Here is a 24,479-nt window from a genome sequence, read left to right on the forward strand (position 1 = left end):
AGGATATCTGTCCTGGATTACCAAATATGAAGAATGCTGCTAGGGAGGGAGCACAGACACACTGAATGAGGTAATTTAAAGAGAGAGATGATAGAACAGTTGCTATGGATTCGCAGTCTCATAAAATCGATATTAAAGACTGAAAAAATAGGATTATATAATCTGGTGAGTGTATTGCTCCTAAATCTAGAACTCTTGGCTTAAATCATCGGCAATTTTATTTATTTTGGTGATACAATCAGTTTATAATTACTGACAGTTATTCCTAAGAGTCATTGTTTTATTGAGTTGGTTTGACATGTCACATGAAACCAAAAATACCTTTATTCCTACTGGAGGCAGCTGGGACGAGCTTTGAGATGATTGATGGTACTCCAATAACAAACATGCGAATATAAATTTATTTGTTTTCTAAAAGCTTCCAAAAACTCTCTGAACAGTTTAGATTAGCACTTTTATATTTTAGAACTAGGAAACATTACTGTGTAAAAATGTACAAAACCAAAGGGAACAAAGAGGTTCTCTTCACAGAATAACTGTGTTGCATTCAGCTTTTATTAAATAGGCACAGTGCAGATAGTACGGAGAGACCAAAAAGAAAGCTGGGGAATGACATTTGGTTTGTATCCAGTTAAGAAAGAAGCCAGGGACTCCCTGCTGATGCTATTCATACCCATGTGGTATGTTTCCTAACCTCTAAGCCAACTGATGTCCCTGAGCAAGTTCTCACACTCTGAGACATGACTCAGAAAGATGCGTTTAATTATATTTGTTTATATATGTTTTTGGAAGCATGTTCAGTGTTACTGTACAAAAATGACATTAATGTCCTAACAGGAAAGAATAAGGAAACAAGTATGAGAATATGCTGTGATCTGCAGCTCTTTAATATGACGTATCTTCATTAAGTAGCTATTAAAGATAATTTATATGACAGTATTATTTTTTATATATATAAATCTGTTTTTGCTGCCCAAAATGTTGAAAAATATATTTAAAAAGACAAATTGTGATTTAAGAATTTTGCTGGATCTTAATTCTTTTGAGGGCTAATATTTTCTGCTATTTAACACAAATCTCTTGTCTCTACACAAAGCAATAAAGAATCAAGTGTGAGGTAGTGCTACTCTTTAGTTGACCTACAGCATGTAGATACTACTGAAAAGCAAAGGCCCGTGTTTCGCAGAGGAGCAATGGCTTGCTCTTGCTTTTTCTCTCTCATTTCATTGTCAAAGAAGCTGCAGGCTGCATGGAAAAGGTTGAAGGTTCAGGTCAACGTGTCAGTGAACGTATCCCTGCTCTGAATGAACACAAATCGATTAAGGTGTGCTTTGACCTTTTGGTTTATTCCCTTTCTCCTTTACTTTGTGATTTTTCACAAACCCAAAACATTAACTTGAAAATGTCAGACCTTATTAAGTCAATTCAACACACCTGGAGCTGAGGTTGTTTTCGATTCACATGCAAATATAACATTTCTGTGACAACAGACCGCCACTGTGGAGGCTTTGGGTGAAGTACATTTTGGTTTCGTGCCTCGCTTTCTTTCAATAAATTGCACAGAGCCGAACGTGTTCGTGTATGCTCACCTAGATGTTAAAATCCAGTTGCACTCTTGACTAATGATGGTGCTTATCAAATATTTATTAAAGAGCCAGAAATTATTAGTGGATGCTGTTTCTCAGAGTTGCTCTGCAGATTTGATCTGTTAAAAGGAAACAGTGCCTCTCAAGAAACAATCATTTATCATCATTATTGGCACATTTAGCCAGATGTTAAGTGTTAGAGGCAGCCATTCGGCTTACAGAAGGTTAGATCAACATGCCGATGTTTTTAAATAAATTACATGTCAAATATAAAAACACGGGGGGAGGAGCCAAGGCAAAGATATTAAAACTAGGAATAACTATGTGTAGAACTCTAACAGTTTATGAATGATTATTTCCATTAATCAGTGAAGAAAATAAAGATGAAAGAGACGACATCTTCTTTTCATATCCACGGTTTACACTGTATCCCTTGAAGCAGGTGCAGCTCAGTGTAAGCAGGGGAAAATTTATAAATAATAAAATATCTGGATCTGCGCTGGCCCGCTTTGTGTTTGTTTACGTGAGCTTATTTGCACATGTTAATCAGCGCATTTGTGTGACTGTCATGGCAGCCATGTGGTGCTATGCATCCACAGGGCTGCCCATCGTTTGAATCTGTTTAGCTTGAATAACAAAACCGACGTGCAGCGTATTCCACGGCTCTCCCCTCTCCTCGTGCCAAGAGGGTGACGAGGACCAGATTCCTCGGGCCCAACGCTGAAATTAGATCAGACCAATCTGGGGAGAGTGTTTAGAGGCTCGTGCAATCGGACAAACAGAGAATGGGGAGAGATAACACTGGCACGGACTCATCAGATTATAGAAATAATTAGTTGTCATGGATAACAGTCATCATTTGATGTGATTGGGTGGATTTATGCAGCTTTGGGAGCCTTGGATGGTCGCTTAGGAAGGAGCTGAGGAGGAAAGATGAAAGACAAAGAATTCTGCTTTGGCGTAGCGATGCGGCACCAGCTCGCATCTGTTCTGTCAGACTGTGATTACTGACAAACACTTTCCTTCCACTTCACAGTTTACACAAGTGATGCACTGATTGTGAAATCCTGGGCACATAACGATGTCTGAAGTAACGATTTGGCCTGCAAGAAAAATATACAATCAAAAGGCACGCATGAGGGCAAAGGTTTAAAAAGGCTAAATGCATACTGTAGCTTTTTGTAATGTTCTTCTTTTACAGCTTTGTATTAAAACAACATGAGCTGCAGTAGCTGTCTCTGACTTTTCTTTCCTGTTTCCTGTTTCCTGCTGCAGAGGAAGGCGAGTACTTCCTGAAGGTTTTGATTCCCAGCTATGCGGCGGGTTCAATCATCGGGAAGGGAGGTCAGACCATCGTCCAGCTCCAGAAAGAAACTGGCGCCACCATCAAACTGTCCAAATCCAAAGACTTCTACCCCGGTAAGACACCACGACCTCTGCTATATACGGATGAATGATGGAGGAAAATAAAGGAAAATGTCATCAATAAGAATTTACATGATGGGAAAACTTCAAAGTAAATCATCTGAAATAATGACACAAAATATACCACTGTTTGCAGGATTGTCTGAAATGAACTTTTGAGGGGACTTACCTTAAGTTTATTTTTAAACCGGCAGACAAGCATTCGTTTACAGCTTACATTTTATTTTTCTGTTTAAAGTATCGTATTTATTTTCAGTGCAGTTCACTGAGATATAACTCAGAGAAAAAAAACCCTTTGTTAATATGCTGGTCAATGAATAAATATGTATATATATATATATATATATATATATTAGGGGTGCAACGATTCTCATATCGATATTGAACCGTTTGATACAGTGCTTTCGGTTCGGTACGCATATGTATCGAACAATACAAAATTTTAAATTTATTTTATTAACTTTTCTTCTGACGATGCTGTCTGTGTTGAGAGCTCAGTGGATCTGCGTTCGACTACTCCGCCTAGGCTGCACTGTCGAGCGCAGATCCACTGAGCGCAGCGCAAGCTAGCAAGACAGAAGCTAAGCTCGTTGCAACATGGCAAATTGAACCTCCCCCACCCTCATTCAGATCTGGCCTTTGGAACTATTTTGGTTTTCATGTGAATTATGACCCTGAAGGTAAGCGCGTCATGGACAAAAGTAAAACAGTATGTCGGATGTGCCACGCAATGCTCAATTACATGGGTGGGAACTACTGCGTTAGCGCAGTTTGCTCGTTAACGTGTTGACGCCGTCCAGCCCCATGCACGGGGCGATCCGCGGTAGCTCGTTAACGGAGATTTGCCGTGTTGTGGCGTTAACGTCATTTCAGATTAACGCTGACAGCACTAGTGGGAACACAACAAATATGACTGCACATTTACGCCGACATCATCCTAGTGCAAAGACAAGTGGAAGCAGACAAAAACAACAAGCACGCATGCTACAAACTTTAGCCGAGTCATTTAGACAGCCGTTAGCACAGGATTCTCCTTATGGGGACCTGATATGTTTAATATGCTGCTGAGAATATAGCCCAGAAGAAGCGTATAGCATAGCTTTTATTTTGGAAAGAGTCATTTCTCTGTAATAAACTCTCTTTTCCAAAGATGAGTGATTCCTCGATCAGATAGATTTATTTATTTGTTATTATTTTGTTGTTTCAGGAACATTAAATTTAAAAACTGTACGTTTGACACCAAAGTATTGAACCGAACCGAACCGTGAACCCTACTATATATATATATATATATATATATTTATTTTTTTAAAGGTAGATAGATAAAGATAAAGATACATATATATAGATATAGATATGATTAATGAATTCAAGCCAGCAATAAAAAGAAAAGATCATGGTTAAAATGTATTCAAATGTTTATGTTTAGTATGTTTCGTAGCTATTTTTTCTTGAATTCTACTGGTTGGTTAAGCATTACAAGTGTGTGCTGTTATGCTTGAGAAGCGATTGATTAATGATACAGAAATGGAGGCATGTAAACCAGAAAATGAAACATGGATGAATGGATGGATCTATTTACTCATCCATTTAGAAATGAAGTGTGTCTGACAGAATAGCTGGATAGTGTAGTGGTAAGGCTACACACCTTTGGAGGGGGAGTTGCAGGTTTGATTCCCTCCCGTTATCCAGTAAGGGCTGTTCTAAAACCAAGCCCTGGAATGGCGTGGCTACGCCTGCAGCGCAGACACACGCGTTTCACTATACTGTGTATGTGACAAAAGAAATTTGTATCTATTTAGATGCATCAGTAGAAAGTGTTGTGAACCATTAAGAAACCATTTTATTATCTTTAATGTTTTCATCATGTTTAAACACATACACGATATTTAAAGCTGAGTCTTTTTGCTTTGTGACATCTGAGCCATTGAAACTGACAGTCTCAATGTTGTGAAATAGATAATTCATAAAAAATGTCATTCTCCCTCATGTGTTAACAGATCTTGTCTGTGTTTTTAAGTCCTCAGGGACAGTGGGGCCTTGACTGGGTTTACTTTGCATCCCCCATCAACAACACACATACATGCACACGCACAAACGCACGCAAACGCGCACACAACCCACCAGAGATCAGGATTACAGGATCAGGGGTGAAATTGTATTTGTCTAAACTCTTAATGCTGCCCTGACGTGACATGTGGCCCGAGCAGTGAGGAGGAGGGGGAGGACGCTGCGATCTGTGTGCGCATGTGTGCGTGTCTATATGTTTGTGTGTCTGCCCGCTGTGAGGTGTTGTTGTTGTTTTGAGCTGGTGAAATCACAAAGTGGATTGCAGCATTCATGTTCTCCATACTAAATACTTGAACTGGGACACAAAATTATTGTATTACACAGAAGTAATAAGAAGAATGTACGAGATGATTAAGAGTTATGCTACTAGAACTTTGGCTGCGTTTTCGGGGAAAATGTTGGCTCAGTTAAACACAGAAAAATCCAGGGCATCCCATCTAATGCTCTAAATTACTCAGCCAAGGCCACAAACGTTCTATAACCCCAAACAAGTCGTCAGAGCAGCCGAAATCCAATCATAAAACATTACTTGTGCTTTAGTTGCAAGATTGCATTGGTGAAAAACATTAAATGACATTAAGTGACAGTTAGAGGTTTACAAGTTGCACATTTTCAACATACATTTAGCTGATGATGATGAATATTCAGTGAAATATAACATGCATGTGTCTTTCTGTGGTTTCACTCCTTTGCTGCCTCCGCTTTGCATAACCTCAGAGCACGTGGAAAAACAGTGCTGGGTCAAAATTTAAGTGCTTTCATATGTGTCCGTTTGAGTTTTGAGTACCCAGTGGCAGGTTCGCAGGTATAAGAACGGATGAAATATATTTTTATGACCCAGATTTATTACGACAATGTATATTTATCTGCCTAAAATAATATTAACAGTCTGGGATCCTGGAAGAAGTAAAATTACAACTAATGATAAAATGTCCGTACAGTCAAGCAAGGCATTAGCAGTGACACTAAACACTCCCAGCAGCCTCCCAGTGTTGTGGTTGCACCCGTGGAGTTTCTGATGTAATCTCTAACCGAAAGCCAATCACAGCATGAAGTTTCTCTTCAGACTTGTCGGGCGCACAATATGTTGCATTTGAGTGCTTTTCAGAGCTCCACTGTAATATTCAGAATCAGAATCAGAAACTTTATTGTCATTGTCATGAGAACAACGAAATTGTGTCCTCATGTTGGTTTCAATGGGAAGTGGTATTTAAACTGTCTGCTGCAAAGAAAATAACCATTTAAGAAAGAATATGAAGTAAACATTTGTACAAAGAAGGCACCAGATGCACAACTTTCTTTACTTTTTTTAGTGGTGTTCTGCGTGGCGGTTTTGACCAGGACTCTCTTTAATTTAGAGAAAAGAACGTTTTCAAATAAATAAAGCTTAAAATAAAAATATAAATTCCCAAACAAAAATTTCATGTTCTAAGCTTTCATTGGTTTTTCATTCTTGAAAACGCTGATTAACAACAGAAGAAAACAAATAAAAGCTTAAATGAAGCTGTGGAGCCTTGTTTTTTACTTTGAAATAAATGAAAAGGTTTTTGACTGTGGCTTTCAGTGTGATGCATTATGGAAATAAGAGTCATCTACGCCGTGAATAGTTGTCCTTGTAAAGCTTAATTTCACATCATCCTGTGCTCTGTCCAGCCCAGCTGCATTAACGCTCGTTTTTTTCCCCCCATGCTTTAAGCTCCACTGTGGTCTCCAAGTATTTATTTGGTTTGAAATTCAGCTCTCATTCTTGTTGTCTTGATGTGTGCGTTTAGGAGTGTTTGAATGTGTGTATCAGTTCAGTGTTTCAGGGGTCTGCAAACAAGCCACCGTTGTTTGACATCGGCACACGAGACTCCTGAAAGCTCTGCCAGCTCGAACAGATGCAAGGTGCAGGAGTCTCCGAGATTTATGCACACACGCAGATGCACACGCGTGAATTCACATGCACTAATACACAATGCATGCGCTTGGCATGCTGTAAAAAAAATGAGTAGATAAATCCTAAGAATATTTGCACCCTTGTACACAGGATGTGCATGAAAAATCGAGAAAAATATTTATAGCCATGCACACACTCGCAGATATACACACAGACATGCCTTCTAATCTCCTGGGAGAAAGCCAACAAGAACGGGATAGAAAGAGGGGAGGAAGGGAGACAAGTGAAAGACAGAAAAAGAAAGAAAGAGAGGGTTGTATGAGCTTTGGTCAGAAGGGGAGGAGAGGAGGACATGTGTGGATGTGTGCACGCGCACACACCCTTCCTCTGCTCTGAAGGGGGCATCTGTATGCAAATGAGACACGGTTCTTCCTGGGTGACAAATCAAAAGGCCCACCTGCTGCAAGGGCCCGTCTGTGTGTGTGTGTGTGTGTGTGTGTGTGTGTGTGTGTGTGTGTGTGTGTGTGTGTGTGTGTGTGTGTGTGTGTGTGTGTTGGGAATAACGCAGCCTGTCTAATGAACAGAGTTGAGAGTTACTGCTGTGTCTTGGCCAAAGCATCTCATTCCTCTCTTCTCACTCTTCAGAAGACATTAGCAGCTCTCCTCCCCCCCACATATGCACACTCATATAGTACGTCCCGCATGGAAAACCTGTTAGGGGTCACTGGGGAACTTCATCTCATTGTCCTGGAAAAACAATGAAAGAGCCACACAGACAAGTTTAAACTTTCTTGTGCCACCCAAATTTTAACATTTGTAATATTTTCAAAATAAAAGCTATTCCTGGGTGTATCCATGTGCACTGACAGTAAAAGAAAATAATAACAGCACAGTTAAAGTAATGTTAAGAATTCTGCCCGGGTCTCTATAGGAATAAAAGCTGCAGAACAAGATTTGATCCAGAAACGAGAAAACTGCAGACACAAACAAATGTGAGTTTCTTTCCCAAATGAAATCATCAATTTGAACTAAAATAAATGACCTCAGGCTCTTTTTTTTTTTATCGCAAAGCCATAACAGTGTTTGGCAGCCTGTGCACTACAGAGAGCACTGGGAGACATCTCAAGCAGGGCCGTGCAGATTAGAACTGCTGAAAGATGCAGTTAAGATAAAAACTTTAAAACTAAATTAGATTTTCACAGTAAATGGGTACATTTTTTTTAAATAAATGCCGTATTTGCCCCTTGGGGTAAATTCAGAATTTGTGGCACCAAAGCTAATGTGACAAGAGAAGATGCAGCACTGAGACTCAAAAGAAAAAAACAGCACTGGGCTAAAAATAGAAAACCTCACGATGAGCAGTGACAATAAAAATCAACCTAACAGGAAGTAAACAAGTAGTTGTTAGACTTTGCACAGATTGCCTCTTCACTCCATAGTGTGCCTTTTTATGAAGCAAGCAGAAAACTGAGTGACTCCAATATTATTTAATTATATTAAAGGTGGGTCAAATTAGGGGAAGCACTGAAGCACATGTAGCTTCCTTCAAGTATATTTTCTTAAGAACATTCAGATTAGAAAACTGTTCTCAAACACATGACCTTATCTTACTCTGCTCTCCTTTCCTCAGCCTACATTCCTACACCTTCTGTCCTCCAGCTCCTTCTCTCCCTCCATTCCCCCTTTTGATTCATGCATCCTTCGATCCAGCTTTATCTCACCCATCAGTCATTTCTCCCTTCCCCTCTGTCTCGCTTTCTTTGCTTCCTCTCCCTCCTTCCTCTTCCCTTCCTTCCCTCCGTCCCTCCCTTCATCCCATCTGGAGAATAATGCAGCAGCAGCACTTAAGCCGACGACCAATTAGCGAGGAGTAGCAGTACCGGAGGACGAGACAGGCCACCATTCATCCTCGCACACACGCCCGCACACACACACACACACAGCTCTATGCGACACACCATTCACTATGATGGCACAACAGATTTATTACATACCCATACAGTACAAGGCAGTGCCGCTTCCAAATATAGCTCCTCTCAGTCTTGCTCGCTCTTTTTATTTGTTACCCTCTCTCTCTTTCTATTTCCTGAGTTAACTGAAAACGGAAGGACACAACACTGTTTAATATTTAACTGTGCATCTGCACAAGTGCAATTGGCAAGAGAGCGATTTAAAACAGCTCTTTCCATTTACATATGTTTTAGTAAGACTTTGTCCTTCTACTAGACCTTTAAATCTATACGAGGACTCAAAATGACTTTCATGAAACTAGGATGAAATTTATTTCACAGAGATGATATGCAGCAGCTTTCAACATTTAGAAAAAAGTGGATTCATATGCTGTAGATTCTGTAGGAAAGAGACAAGACTTTTGATACCAGAGCTGGAGCAGTTGTAGAGCAGGAACTTTTTCCTGTGTTAGTTAACAGTTACTGGCAGATAGGAATGGGAATCTTGGTCCCTGTCTTCTACACCAGTGGTTATGTTGGCAGACTGTACGATGGGTTACCGAGCCCATTAATAATCGTTTAGTTACATATCAGCGTTGTGGATGCACGAGGAACTTTCATTGCTACTGCTAAGTGCTGTCGGTCCTTAGATAAAACTTGTTCATCAGCAGCATCCGCTGGTTGGTGGATCGGTTTGTCCAGAGAACAAACAAAGCTGCGGCCGCTTTACATAAAATATTCATTCACAACACCTGTTTTATAATTAGAATCGACCCGCTTCATTCCTTCTTCTCTGCTCTGCACTGAGCTATTGACTGGTCAGACGCAGAGACAAAGCTATGAAGACAAACTTAAAGGTTGAAATGAGTTAGTATTGATGCATCCAAAGCATCCCTGTGTCCTTTTGCGGTGTTAGTGCTGTAGTTCAGTTTTACAGCCTTCAGTCTGAGCATCTCGCAGTGTTACAACAGGATGAAGTCACGATGTGAACATTAACCAGAGGTTTTTTTAATGATTTTTGGAGCATCATATTCTGCAACGTTTGTGTGTCTTGCAGAACTGGCCTGAGCTGGAAGGGTAAAAAATGAGAACATGATCTGGAACAGTTAACCAATAAATAACCTTTTTCAAGCGAGCCAAACCGTTCGTCAAGGCTTGTTTTAAAAGATTCAGTAATATTGATAATATATTTTTTGCATGCACATGAAACTAACTTTAAACAAATTTGATTTGATTTTTCTACAGAGGACTGAGCCTTATTAATGCAGTTCTTTCCGAGCTAAAGGGAACTGGAACCACATTTGTTTTACGATTCGACTGCCAAAGTCGCTGACCTCAGTGTATGACAAACCACCAAAGCATCCAGTAAACGTGTCCGTTCTGAGCTCATTTGTCTTTTCAGATTTCACGTCTTACTAGAAACATGAACCTATTTAATCAGAACAGATACAGAAACGCTTCAAATGTTTTGATTTATACCAGAGAAATGCGACTTCGAGAGTGTAAACACACTTCCACTTCGAGAGGGAAGTGGACCTTTTTTCTGTTTGTGTGTGTTTGTTGACTGCGTATCTGTTTGCGTGGTACCCCTCCCACAGCAGAACACATTCCTGCTGTGGTGACTTCATTACCACGTATAACCCACTTCAATGAGCCTGATCTAAACCGAATCTGATTGTTAATGAGACGCCCCGAAGGACGGGGACCACATGTTTAGATTTGACTCACGTTCACACAACTGCAGAGGAGACGACCGAGCCGATTAGTTTCTCATTAGGCGCTGAGACAACACTGCAGCGACATTATGTCACATGTAAAAATGAATAGACCCTGATCCCCAGCTGATTATACGCTACGGCCACAAGTATGTTGACACTCCAGAATATTCTGTCAGAGTGAGAATGGAAAGCATAACAAATAATTGGATTTATGTCTAAATCTGGATTTATCTCAAACTTGTCTTCAGTCACTGTCAATCCATCGAACTCGGTGGCCCTTCTTGCTCATTTTCTCTCGGTCCTTTGCCCCCTGCAGTCTGTCTCTGCCACTGTCTGTCTCCTCTGTCTGTCCTCTGCCTCAGCGTGCCACCATTTTAGAGTGCCGTCTTTAATCCCACAGTAAGATTGTGATTTTCAGCATTTAATATCCCTCTCAAACATGCACACTCACACAAAACCGGCGCACATCTGTCGCAAAAGGCCACACGAGCTAACACAACACCTAACACAGACACACACTGACACACACGGTGCATCCAGCCTTTATCAACATTACTGATTTCAGCACTCAAAGCCTCTTATGCAGCTCTAAGCTCTCAGACTGAGAGATGGAAAACTGCAATATTACAAATCACACACACAAACACACACGCACATGACTGATTTTCCTGTTTGTCGGCTATTTCCCTTCTTAATTAAGCGACTTATTCATTAGAAATGTCTTCTGCTTATCAGTTATAACGAGATGATTTCCACCAAATTAGATTCCTACTTTGGTTCCATCAGAATTTGTCAAATTACTGAGGAAAATTGACGCCAGTTAAAGCGTCTGCAGGCTGTCTGAGCTCGAGCTTCGCAGCCAATCAGCCCTAAATTTAAACCTGTCTGTGTTCTGTCTTCATTCAGAAATAACAGCAGCTTTTTACTTTCTGGACTTACATCCTAGACCTAGCGACTGCAGACAAAAACTACCCATTTGGGAGAAAAGAACTGGCACTTTTACATCATAATCACACCAGTTATTGGAGATAATCTCACCATTAGCTAAATGAGTTATTGCTACAGGCTGCTTGTATTGGTTCAGTATTCTGTTTAATTTAATTATGGTTTAGTTTGAAGAGCTCCCTGATGCCACGTGCTGAAAGTTTCCACTTCTTTTCAAAAAAGTGCAAAGTAGAAAAGTAGCAAGTACTCAAAAAATGAGTCCTGCAGAATTGTATTGCATATTGTATTAATCTGTAAATGTCAATAAATAGATATGAATAAATACATATTCACAGTAATTTGTTGGTGCAGAACATGACAAAGCAATAAAAATAATTAAGAATCCTGCTCAGTTGTAGCTGAGGATAGTGATAAAGAATTGAATGAAGTAAAAAAGCTGACGGCACCGTTTCTTTTTTTTTTTTTCATGTTTGTTTGTGCGTGACGTCAGTCAGCTGGCACACAGGCTGAGTAACGCTTCTGTACCAGTCAGTGCCGTGCAGGCAGACGGACACGTGATCATATTGGAGAACTCGCAGAAAGTTTGACTTCCATAAGTGGCAGAGATATTTAAGTTTAGTGTAGGTACTAACTTCTTATTTAGGCATGTTTGAAGGTAAAAAAACAAGATAATAATCTGCTTTAAATGCAGTGACTGAACCATCAGCTTACTATAATGTTAGTCTTATGATCTTTTACAGTTACAGTCTGTTCCTTTTTTGCACGTCATGCAACTTAATTTAATTTTTTACTTTTATGAATGAGAAATGATTTGTAGAGTCAATTTTGACCTTGCTGCATGTCACTAAAACCTTTAAGTAACTATTTATGTATATTTTTTGATTATCTGCTACATTTTAGAAATATGAATGAATTTCGATGAATTCCATTTCTCTACTATACTTTGGAGTTGAGACGCTGCGCAGTTGAAAGGGTCAAATTAAAAGTGGTGGGAGCTTGTTGCTCTCCTCCAAAGTGCCTTTCTGAGTGTGTTTCTGTGTTCGGAGGCTCTGCTGGGAGCTGAACCCTGAACTCTGGCAGAATGAACATGAAGTCATGCAGAATGCGACCTGTCAAACCTGAGCGGCGCTAATACCTCACTCTGTCAGCCACATCAAGCCAGCGGCCGCGTTTTCGCCTCCATATGTCGCTTGTTTCGTATGTTATGTCCAACGCGGCTTGGTGATTAACCAGAAAGGAAGGAAGCATTAATAATAATTTTTCAAGGTGAAGGTTTCTCTTCCCATTTCCCGTGACTTTGACTTTCGGGGAGTAAATCTAATGTCATGGATAGGAGACCTGAAATGTTTACATGTGACCCAGTAACACACAGATGAGACAGGACAGGCGTACTGTAGCATGTAGAGTGATTGTCACATGGAGTACGGTTACCCTGAATCATACTGACAGCCCTCCTCCTTCACCCAATGACTCTGCACCTCTGCAGCTCTGCAGTCACATCAGTCAGTACACTGCTGCCTGCAGACAGGCATGGCTAATCAATCTGCGCACCACATCAGCCACATACAGGGCTGAGGCAGGGTGTCGGAGTAAACTCACCTGCAGTGGACCTGTTTTGTTCTCAGATTTGTTTTCCCTTTCCTTTCCTATCTTTTCTGTATTTCTGTCTCCGCCTGTGATAGCTCGCAGGATTCAAATCAGTGTGACTGATCATTAGAAATGAAAAAGCTGCTGATCGATATTGGTTTTTCCTCACCTCGGCGCTTTCTCCGTCTCTCCATTTGCTGTCTTTGTGTTTAGACTTTTAATAAGGGAGTGTTGAGGGTCCCAGCGAGGCCAACTGTAAATAGAACAGCAGGAATATGGCCGGCTTTACCCGCAGATCAATGCTGCAGTGGGAGTGCATGTGTTTGCATGTGTATCTGCACGATTCTCAGCTCTCAACACTGTCTGTAAGTGTGGGGACTGCTCTTCAACCGGTGCGTGCGTGACGAGGAGTGAGAGAGCGTGCGTCCTTGGGAAGCGATGGGATAATGCATTCTGTCAGTGAAATATGACTGTCGTAAACCCCCTCAAACACTTTCAATGCCTCACTTCACTGCACAGTGAACACACACTCACAAGCACACACCCGCCTTTGGGATAATCACCATTGATCACCACTGCAGATCTGTGTGTGTGTGTGTGTGTGTGTGTGTGTGTGTGTGTGTGTGTGTGTGTGTGTGTGTGTGTGTGTGTGTGTGTGTGTGTGTTTACTTGCCTGAATCTCATTTCATTTATCTTTACACGGTCAGTGCAGAGACATGCCTTGAGTATCAGCTAACCAAAATTCTCTTAAAGGTAGGGCTGTGCGATATGAACAAAATCTCATATCCCGATATAAGAATTTTATCGTCCCGATAACGATATAAATCACAAAAATGCAACATTTTCTGTAAATTCTGTGAATCTCGGGCAGCTCGACTTGCGTGAAGTGTTTCCAGCTGCGCGTCATGTAGCTGGAGTCGAGTGTTTTAACCGATGCATGAAACTATACATTTTTAGACATAAGTTGTAACAGCCGCTGTTTTCTTTGTGAGTGTTTATTACACGGCGTGCTGTGGGGAAAAGCCTGTTCTAACATTTGAGTCTAAGGTTTATTTTTTTTAGCACCTGGCGGCTCTTTTTTTAATTCTCATCCGTAAATAATCTGCTGTTTCACGTGATTCAGTTTATTTTGAAAAGTCTCAACAGGATCTTGAGCTTTATTGTGAAAGGTTTATGTGGAACATAAACAAGCGGACACGCGATGCTGTTACCGTCGTTGTTGCTAACCACAATGCATAAAACAGGTGCTTGTCTGTCTGTAGTGTGGTTATACTAAATATAAGAGAAAGAGAGAACTTTAAGAAATTAATATAGCCACTACAGTGACCATCAGAACGATGAAAAAATATTGCCGTAAACAGTTTATTTTGCGACACCACGAAAATGAAACATAGACGTTTTTATATCGTCATCCGATATATATTGTTATATCGAACAGCCCTACTTAAAGGGTTTGCAAAGTTACCTTCTCAGTCATGATAACTTTTAAACGTTTAATCCATAGTTAGATGTAACAGTTTTGTAGCTCCATTTTATTTGGAATAAAGAGATGAAATTCATGAGAAGCGGAGGTTGGGCTGAGATGGTTATTGACAAGTTTCCACCTGCAGGAAATCAGATTTAAGCATCTGAAAAGCTAAAGATATTTGCCGTGCTGGCACGTGCTACAAAAGCTTCTTCAGGCAAACAGAGCACTATTAGAAAAAAAGTTGCACTTGTCCTGCTACTAAATAGTTAATTTTTCTTACAAATTATACTCTAAAATGTTTTTATTGTATTTTCCTTCTAGCTGTATTAAACCCAGCAAATTTATTGGCTCTATTTCTTCATCTCGCTCCATAAATCATAGTCCACCCACCCCCACCCTCCTCAGTTTTAGAGCCATTGTGATGAATGGGATTCACTTGGATTCACATTTATAAGCCTCATACTTTAATATTAGATACACAGAGACGGGCTCTGGGCTACCTTCAGGGCACATGCTCGCAACCAAACAGTAACAATCATTTATTTTCTTCAAGACAATCCTAAATAAAATGGGGAACTAATTTTATTTTGTCCTCATGTGACAAAAAAAGCTCACACTTCACTGGACTAAAGGGTTTGTTTGTTTGTTTTCGTATTTGGCAGCTGTTCACGGCCTCACTTACAATAAATGAAGAATTCCCAAATCACCAGTTTTGCAAGCAAAACAATATCAGTTTTTCTGATATTATTATTACAATGTTTGTTAGATTTGTGTTGTTCGGAATGCTTGGCATGAATGCTAATGCCTGAAACATCAGGGATTGTGTTCTGGAGACACCTTGAAGTGATATGACGACGATCTGATGTGCAGCAATTTGGAGTGTGAAATGACTTTTTTTTGCTTATGAAATGGAGAGGAGGAGGAGGATGAGGAATGGGAGGGGATGTGAAGATATCCTGTGCAGGGCTGAAGTGAGACTTGAGCATTGTGCGCATGTGCACGAGTTAAAGCGATTCCACCTGCTACTCACGGCATCATGGCGCCCTGCAGCCGCTCAAACTGCAGCGTCATTGTTCAAGGCTCTTCCTGCTTCTGTCGTGCCCAGCTGAGGTGCATCTCTCCGGGTGAGGGAGCCACCGCCGCTCTGAGGCTCCACTGAGGCCGTAGACAGCAGGACTTCTGGTCGAAGCTGTTAAATTCATTTTACAGTGATGCACTTGATCCGCATCCAGGTATGTTTAAGATGTGGAGAAAGTGGCTCCTGACAGCTAGTTCAAAGAGATTTTTCCATACATATTGTTTCAGCAGGTCAATCTTAATCTGGTTTAGCAGGGACTTTTACCAGTAAAATTGCAATTACTTACAGTTGTTTAATAATCAGAATAACTATAATCTGATTACAGCTAAATATTTAGGTCATAAAAAGTTTCTTACAGGGATTTCCTTGTTGTTGTAGATTATCACTGCTATTTTATTTGATTATAGACAGACTATAGTTTAAATGAAAACAATAAATATTTGTGAAAATTTTAAGTTCAGCCTGTTTATAAATATCTTCATACTTGGTTTAACATGAGCAGCTTTTTCTAGCTTATCTTTAATGGCTAATTCTTATTTCACAACAATGATTGATGTGATCCGATCTAATGATCAGACTAAATGAACGCGGCGTCAGTAAGAAATGTGCATCTGTTTGGGAAAGAATGTGAAGCACTACTTCTTATGTAGTTTTTTTTATTTTTCCTTTCCTTCCCGTGTGTGTCTGCACTGGTCCAGCTGTGTCAGTGTGTGCAACACACTGTAGAGCCCAGTCAGCGCACAAAGAGAAAGGGGCTGTGAGAGGGGGTGTGGAGGCAAAAGAGAGAGTGAAATTAAAAAAGAGAAAGGAGAGGGCAGAAGGAGGAGGAACAGTTCAGTGTGCAGAGGTTTGTATGAGCTCTGAGGGTTTCCAACTGTCGCAGACAATAGTTGGAGGCAAGGCGCTCTGTATGACAATAGGCTCTTTGACCCCGGTCAAGCTCGCAGGGGGGGTGGACGACAGTGTGAGGAGGAGGAGGGAGGGTGTCCCCATCTGTCTCAGAGGAGAGAGTGTGTACATCTGTACTCTGCGCTGTGTGGACAAAACTGCGTATGCTTGAGTAGCGCATTTACATATTTCTCTTCATGTCTTTGGGCACTTCTCTGCATTTCAGTGTTTCAGAAAGCGAATGCATCTACGTTACAGATGAAGTGTCAGCTTGAGTTTTGTTGTGCTATACGTTTTTACAGATTAATGCAGTATTTTTTTCGTTTTCTTTTTAGCATGGACATATAAACATAGGAATGTAAATATTGAATTTTAAGTTATTTATTTAATGAAAGCTGCTTGCACATGCTCAGTTGAGATATACTCCAGCCTTTGTGCGACCCCACACTGGATAAACAGTTCAAATTTAGACGTTGATTCTTGTGAATCTGTGATGTGGTTTCTGGAGCTTGTGTAACCAGTGCAGAGCATTCGTCTTCAGGGTAAAATGATGAATACAGCAGCATTCCCAGAACTCTGTGGTGCAATGAGCAGGGAAAATATGAAAGAAGTTGATGTCTTGTCATAGTTAAAAAATAAAAAAGAGGAACTTGTATTCAGGGTGAGCCCATGCTGTTATAATTAACAGTAGTAAACTGTTTACGGACATTACTGTAGGAACACTAAAATGACAGTACGATGGAAACTAGTTGTATATTTTTCCAGTAAGAAACTGTGACTTTTTCTCATCATATTTGCAGCATAACTCCATAAATATGTTTTTAACTGTGATTAACAGTACAGTGTCATTACTATTTTACTGCATTATACCATGACGACTTGTAATAAAATAGCAGCTGCGCTTATCTTTTCAAGCTACATGAGGGAAATTGTTTTCTTTTAACCGAAAGGAAGACAGGCAGATGTTGTTTAAGTGGTTTTAACGTGACCCATAACAACCATTCAGAATATTCCATGACCCTCTGGTGGGTTTGTGACCCAGACTTTGAAAAACAAAGCCTCCGGCTGAGTTTAAGTCAGCAGACTTCAACTGATGGATGTCTCTGTGTTTCTCTTTCCTGTCACCCAGCTTCTCATGTCTGTCAGTTCTTATGAAAAAACCCTTCTGTGTGAGGAGCTTGGCTCAGCAACATGACTTGGGCCTCTTCATAAAACATCTTTATCATGTGGGGAGACAGCATGCACACAAACACGTTGCAATTTCAGCTCGTTTGGCTGCAGAATATTGCCTCCTCTTTCACTCTCTCTATCCCCATAAATAACAGACATAGCTAGATTTGTCTCTGTGTCACCATGGTGTTTCGCTGTTTGTACGCATAGCACCAGGCCTCGGTGTGTGTCTGTTTGATGCAGGTTTGCAGAGGTGCAGCACACCAGCTACCACACACACACACACACACACGCACACTCCCACCCCCACCCCCATTGGACAAAGCAGAGGATTGTGGGTCTGCACACCCGTTGCCTTGGTGATGAGAATCAAAGTGACAGCTCTCCTAGAGGAGGAGTACCCCCTCCTCCTCCTGCACCCCTCCTTCACGCGCTCCCTCTCTGCTCCTCCAGCAGGTGTAAGAGTGAGAGAGACAGAGAGATGTCTTTCTTCCCGTCTTGGTCGCCTTCCAGATCCTCTCGCCTTCTGTCCTTGAGAGTCGCTGAAATAAGCAGCGCTCGCCGGTAGGAAGTTCAGGGTGTAATTTGTGTGTCAGCTTTTAATAACATCATAAATTGTGTATGCGGCGGAACATTGACTAAAGCTTTTCTGGACGACCTGCTCACGGGGCCTCGTGAGATGTTTTTATTTAAGAGAACTACGAGACAATCCGGAGATCGTACGGTGAAAACAAAAAAAGTCGCCAAAAATGTCATTTTGATTCGGTAAGTGAAATATTTCAAAGGCCGTGCAGATCAAACATATTCACAAAACACGCAGCGACAAATTCTCTCTCTCCTGATTGGCTCTTCACAACAATGACACTTAGCGTTGGTGGTAGCCATAGCAACATCCCTCTAGTTGCACAAAGGGGTCAGATCTAAAAGGTCTAAATCTGCTAATGTCTCTGAGTACCTCTCGCATGCACTCTCACCAACACAGATGTGTGTGTGTCTGTGCATAGATGTGTGTGTGTGTGTGTGTGTGTGTGTGTGTGTGTGCACTTAAAGGAGCAGGTTCCTTCACTATAGTGTTGTTTTGTGTAGGAGTGGCATTTTCTTTAAGGAGGAGGAAGGTGAGCGTGGCAAACAAAGAGCCTCATTGATGACAGAAAGAGTAAGAGAGTGAACCAGTTGTGAAATCGCTTTTTTTTTCTTTACAGACCTACAATCTCTGGCAGAGGGACAAAGGTAGCCCTCTGGGACCCCTTAACCCCTCACACACACACACACACACACACACACACACACACACACACACACACACACACACACAGACACACACACACACACACACACACACACACACACACACACCTCTCCTTCACAAAAGAGCTGGCTCCACAGCTGCCTCGAGTCCCCCATCCCTCCCCACTTCCATTATTTTTAATCCCCCAGTGAAAGCTCCCCCAATTTCTTCCCCTTTCCCAACGCCCGAGCCCCACCCCCTCGCTTTCACACGACACACATACACCCCCCATCACCACCGTCACCCTCTTCGCCCCGCACGACAGCCCCCCACCCCTCTCTCCCATTCTGAGGTCTCACAAAGTCGTCAGCTGTCATATCGTCTCTCTGACACACTGGCTGGACTCTCACTTTAATTACGAACCCCTGAGCCTGATTATGGTGCGGGTACATGAGGCCTCTCCAGTAACCAGCGCGTACCAACCAGGGTTCAGTGGTGTGCACGTGACTGGTTGATGGGGTTGATGAACTTTGACCCAGCAGTGACGACAGGTTGATGATTACCCCGTCCACCATCTGATGGTCTCTTACATATTTTCTGTTTTGTTTTTTTGTTTCTGCCTTTTAATTCGCCATCTTTTTTGACATGAATGTCAACTAATAAGCTGCTTCGAATGCAACCTTTGTTTCTTTCGACAGTTAATGAAAAAAAGATAAAACAATTGCACAACAAACTGTACTTTGGCAAGCAGTTGCTTATTATTTTAACACAACTGATGACAAGAGCGCAACAAAAGAGAATAATTTGACCTCTTTTCTGCACAATTGTTACCTTCAATCATGGTATTTATTCGCAGCCTCGGTGTTTCCCAGCAATTATCAAATCTTTCACGTGTGTCCTCTCATCAATAAACTTGAGCTGCGTTCTATAAAACTCCTACTTTCATCTGCCTCCAGCCTCTAGCCGTCTGTTGTTGTAAATCATACAACCGTGTTCCATATGGTTGTCATTAATAAAGATGAGGTCACACTTCCAGTCAGACCTCACCCTCCACGCTCACACGCACACTGAAGCTCAAACAACATTTCGTTACACTCGCGCGCACGCTCACGGGTGCGCAGCCACTCGCAGCCACATCGATACTCTGCAGAGAGGGTGGCCTATAGAAAGCTGGAGAGAGGGAGTTAATTAGTGTTTTAGCTGATTGCTAATTGCCACTTTCTTCCGCCTACTTACGAACAACACGGTGAAGGAGAAGAAGAGAGAGGAATCAGAGGGATGTTTTTTTTTTTACTTCTGCTACTATCAGAAACTTGTTCATTTACTTCTAATTGCTCGTGTCCATCCTATCTTCATCGAGTACGCCCTCGTTTCTCTCCTCTTCTTTTAAGTTGAAACTTTTAGCTGAAACAAGGTTTCAGAATTATTCACCTCATTAATTCCCATAAAAGTTTATGGTTAACTGTAACTCTGTCCAACAGGGATGGCTCTGTAGCACTTTTTCCATGTCTGATACTGATACTGTGTGTCTGCCGATACCAGTTCCAGTCTTATTCCATCTTTTTCTTCCAACAATCAACTAAGATGCTAATAATACATTAGCTTGACACGCGTCAGGACTCCAGATGTCATTTGTCATACTAACCACTGATGACACATCTGTCTTTACAGCATGTGGTGCTAAGTTTGGTATGTATTCACATTATAGATTTTGCTTATGGATCATGGGTAATGTGTAGTTTAATTGAGAGAAGGGTGACATTTTTACAGAAGATCTCTCTTAAGCCATCTACATGAATAAGCACCAGTACAGACCAGTGGAGATTTGAACCAGTGTTCATATAATCACATATTACGTGTGTTACATATCTGCATCAGCCTAAAACCTTATGGTTTGCCCTACATGAGGCAAAATTCCTCTTACTGACATAATAAAATCTTATTCCCAACTGTTCTCAATAACTGTTTTGGACAGACATCGTGAAAAGGTGACAGCGCTTATTATTCTCTATTTCTCCTCATTAAACCAGAAGAAACTGAAATTGAAAGGAGCTTAAATTAGCAGGAGCTTTCAGTGGCTGGAGTCCATTGTGTTTTTGCCAATCAACACTATTCTTGGTGATATGAGATGACATGGGATAGAAGTCAAGAAACAATTTTTCTTGGCCAGCGCTCTCACTGATGGTCCACACTTTGGCTCCGTTTCTTCTGCTCACTCAAAGGAAGCAACCTGACTTCTGCTCAGACGTTGATCAAATTTCTCAAAGCGTAAAAGCTGGGTTAGAGTTACAGTACGAGCCCTCCTCCCGAGCCAGAGAGTTTTATTTGTTTTTCCGATGTGGATTTATGTCATGTTGGAAGGGGAGCGTGCATTTGAGTGCAAAATCTCGGGCAGTTTGAGTAGCAGTGCATGCAGGGACGAGCTGGAGCAGAGAGTTCAAGCATAGTTGAGGATGTTTTAGTGTGTGAGACTTTTGCACAGTTTTCACTTTCTCAGGCTACGTGTCCACAGTGTAGAGCCAAGTCCCAGCTCGCACATTCACAAACACTCATGCACGGGCATACATGATGTCAGATGCACAAAGACATACTTAGAAGCATGCACACATGCTCTCACACCCTGAAGTCCCAGCTGTAACAAATGGGGACCAGATTGTGTATGACGATGATGATGTAAAAGACCAGGCATGCTGGTCTCCATGGTTGACGAGCTTTGTTGAGTAAATGTTCAGTGTGTGTGTGTGTGTGGGGGGGGGGGGGTGTCAAACCCTGGTCCACGTGCCATGAGCTATTAAACGGCTCTCGTCGTTTCCCTGTAGGATTCATCATGTGGTGCTGCAGTCAATCAGAAACATGCATGTGTGGGTTGACAGAATAGGTTTACTTCACTGTACCTATTTGTTCATTTCGTGTTTGCTAATGCTTGTTTATGTTTCACAAAGATGATTACGTAATGAAGCTCGTTTGATTTGTGTTTTTCACTTCTGAACAAAAAAACTTTCCTCTGCTCTTTTCATGATGGGCTCGAGCAGCAGCCTCCAGGGCTGAGAAATGAAGCCAATACCTGAGTGCCAAAACTGCAGTTCCTCAAATGGCCACTTGAGGCAACCTTTAGTAAAACTCATAGGCCTTTACACAAAAAATAAAAATTTTTACAACCTTGTTAAAAAACAGCTTTGGTCTTGTTAATTTTGTTTGTACTCCTTCACAGTAACTGTACAAAGATTCATTTTGTTTATAAGGCAACTGAGTTTTTTTAAATTCCAAAGTTTGCATTAAGAGAAATCGGGCAGGGAGTAGCTCTAGGACTGTACTACCACAATCTCAGCTAACTTGAGTCACTTATATGAACTTCTCAACCATGTTTGTGTTTTTTTTAAAGAATTTTTAATGCTGTTACCTGAAGAATAATGGTTTGCTATGAGGTTAATTGTACTAAACAGAGGTCAAAAAGGCTCCGGTTCTGTTTTGGTCATTGAAATTCTACATTAAGTTATATGGCACTAATTATCAGGGATCTGTGTGAGTCTAAAAATGTGAGTCCACAAACCAAATTCCATCTTTTGACGAATATGTTTTTGTGGCCATCATGTCATGTAAGGTGAAACATATCAGACTGTTACAAATTTGCGCTGTTGCTACAAAACAATGTGCTTTTGTTAAATCCACTGTCTTTCACTTATTGATCCTTTTAGATACTTAAAACCTTTTTGGTATATCTTAAAGACTAAAACTGCATTATAGTGTTTATAAAGTATGGAAATTGTGCCACTCATCATTTTGTTTCTTAGGTCTAGCCACCAGAGTAAAAAGTTTTCTTTCAGTATTACTATAACGTTTGGTAAAACTTAATAAGCAGAGCAGGGCACTAACATTACAGAGCTACATTAGCTGACTGCGTGGCAAATGTGATGTCAAGACATCGGTCTTTGGTGCTAAAGAGAGAGCGGATTGTATGAAGGCTCGAATTCAAACACCTGATTCTCTGCAAAGTTGTGAAAATGCTGATAAAGTGAGACAAGTATTCTCATAATGCTTGTCTCAGCTTGGCTCCAAAGATACTCTGAGTGACATCTACTTTATCTGTGCATATGTGTGTGTGTTTCCAAGGAGCATGAGTCAGAAGACAAAGGGTGTGTTCAACTGAGAGAGAGTGGAAGGAAATGAGAGGAAGTATTAGGAATGTAGGGGAAAAGGAGAGAGGAATACAGTGTATATATGCTGGATTCATATAGCAAGAGCTGTAAAAAATATACATCAAAAAGTGGTTGTGTTTCACTTTGAGTTACTGCTGTGTCTTTAAAGATAACAAATGACTGAATGAAGGCATGATGAGAAAAATATTTTTAGATATTTCATAAAATATTATGTTAGTGCATCGTGAGATTATTACACGTCATAGACGTCTGTTTTTTTTTTCTTCCAATAAGAGCTTTTCTGACCACATTATGTTTAAGTTTACCCTCCAAGGATTCGGACACTCAAGTAAAAGGGACAGTAAATATAGTGCAGTGAAGAGGAGATAAGGGGTGATATGGGATCACCAGTCTACTTCTGTTTTTAAGCTGTGACTTTAAGATCTTCCAGGTTTTTTTCAAAGGTAATGCTCAAAGTACTTTTGAAATTAGTACAGTATGCACTAAGAACGTTGCCAGCATGTTTCATTTGGCCTCTGAGGAATGCTTTTAGGATCTATAGTTGAATCTGTAAATCATCCTTCTAGTGTGCGAGAGGTCTCAGAGAGAGAGAGAGTGTTTTTAGTGTGTGTGTGTGTGTGTGTGTGGGTGGGTGTGTGTGTGAGAAAGAGAGGGAGAAAAAGAGGTTGACAGCAGAGTTGGGGCAGCTGACGAAGTAACGGGGCAGTTGTAGTCACATGGGGAGTAGAGATGGATTTGGGGGGATTTGAGGCTATAAAAGGGTGGGGACAAGGAGGCTTAGGCCAGCTGACACTGTCCACATCACAGATAGATGCACACACACACACTCAAAATAATGACAGTAAAAAATGAGCATGCTGCCTGGCTCCAAACATTAAGAAAACACACATGCACTGTGCACATACACACAACAAACAGCCACACCAGCACGTGCACACTTGAGCAGAGGCTACAGTCGACTGTTTAGTTAACTTTGAGGTCTTGGGACACAAGGCAGCATGGGTAAAAGAGTGGAAGGAGGGTGTGGGTGTGTGTTTTGGGAAGGGAGACAGGTGTGGCTCTATCAAGGCAGTTGTGCGACACCAGATACCAACAGTGGAGATAACACTCAACAAGTTGGAGAAAGAGAGGCGAAGTGTGCATCTGTGTAACTCTCTGTGTGCTTGAGAGGAAAGAGAGGCAGAGAGAGATCATGAATATGATGCCAGAAAAAGGGGCAAACATGAACATCAAGCTGTGCATAGGGTCAGTGTGTTAACTGGTGAGCAATGATTTCGTCTCCACTCACGCCGACACAAATCCATGCTGATGAGCAAGGCATCAGCTTGATT

General features: G+C 41.2%; 1 protein-coding gene across 2 annotated transcripts in view; it reads left to right on the forward strand.

Annotated features, from left to right (window-relative positions):
* The window catches only part of nova2 (NOVA alternative splicing regulator 2), an 86,927-nt gene that overhangs the window by 20,143 nt on the left and 42,305 nt on the right, over positions 1 to 24,479 (forward strand). For both annotated transcript variants that reach the window (XM_085380181.1, XM_085380180.1), the window contains one exon: positions 2,862 to 3,005. In XM_085380181.1, coding sequence (XP_085236307.1) covers positions 2,862 to 3,005 — 144 coding nt within the window. The remainder of the gene's footprint in view (positions 1 to 2,861; positions 3,006 to 24,479) is intronic.

The sequence above is a fragment of the Rhamphochromis longiceps genome, linkage group LG14, assembly GCF_057381845.1.
Source record: "Rhamphochromis longiceps isolate RC_006_pf linkage group LG14, R_longiceps_female_GT1.1, whole genome shotgun sequence".
NCBI lineage: Eukaryota > Metazoa > Chordata > Actinopteri > Cichliformes > Cichlidae > Rhamphochromis > Rhamphochromis longiceps.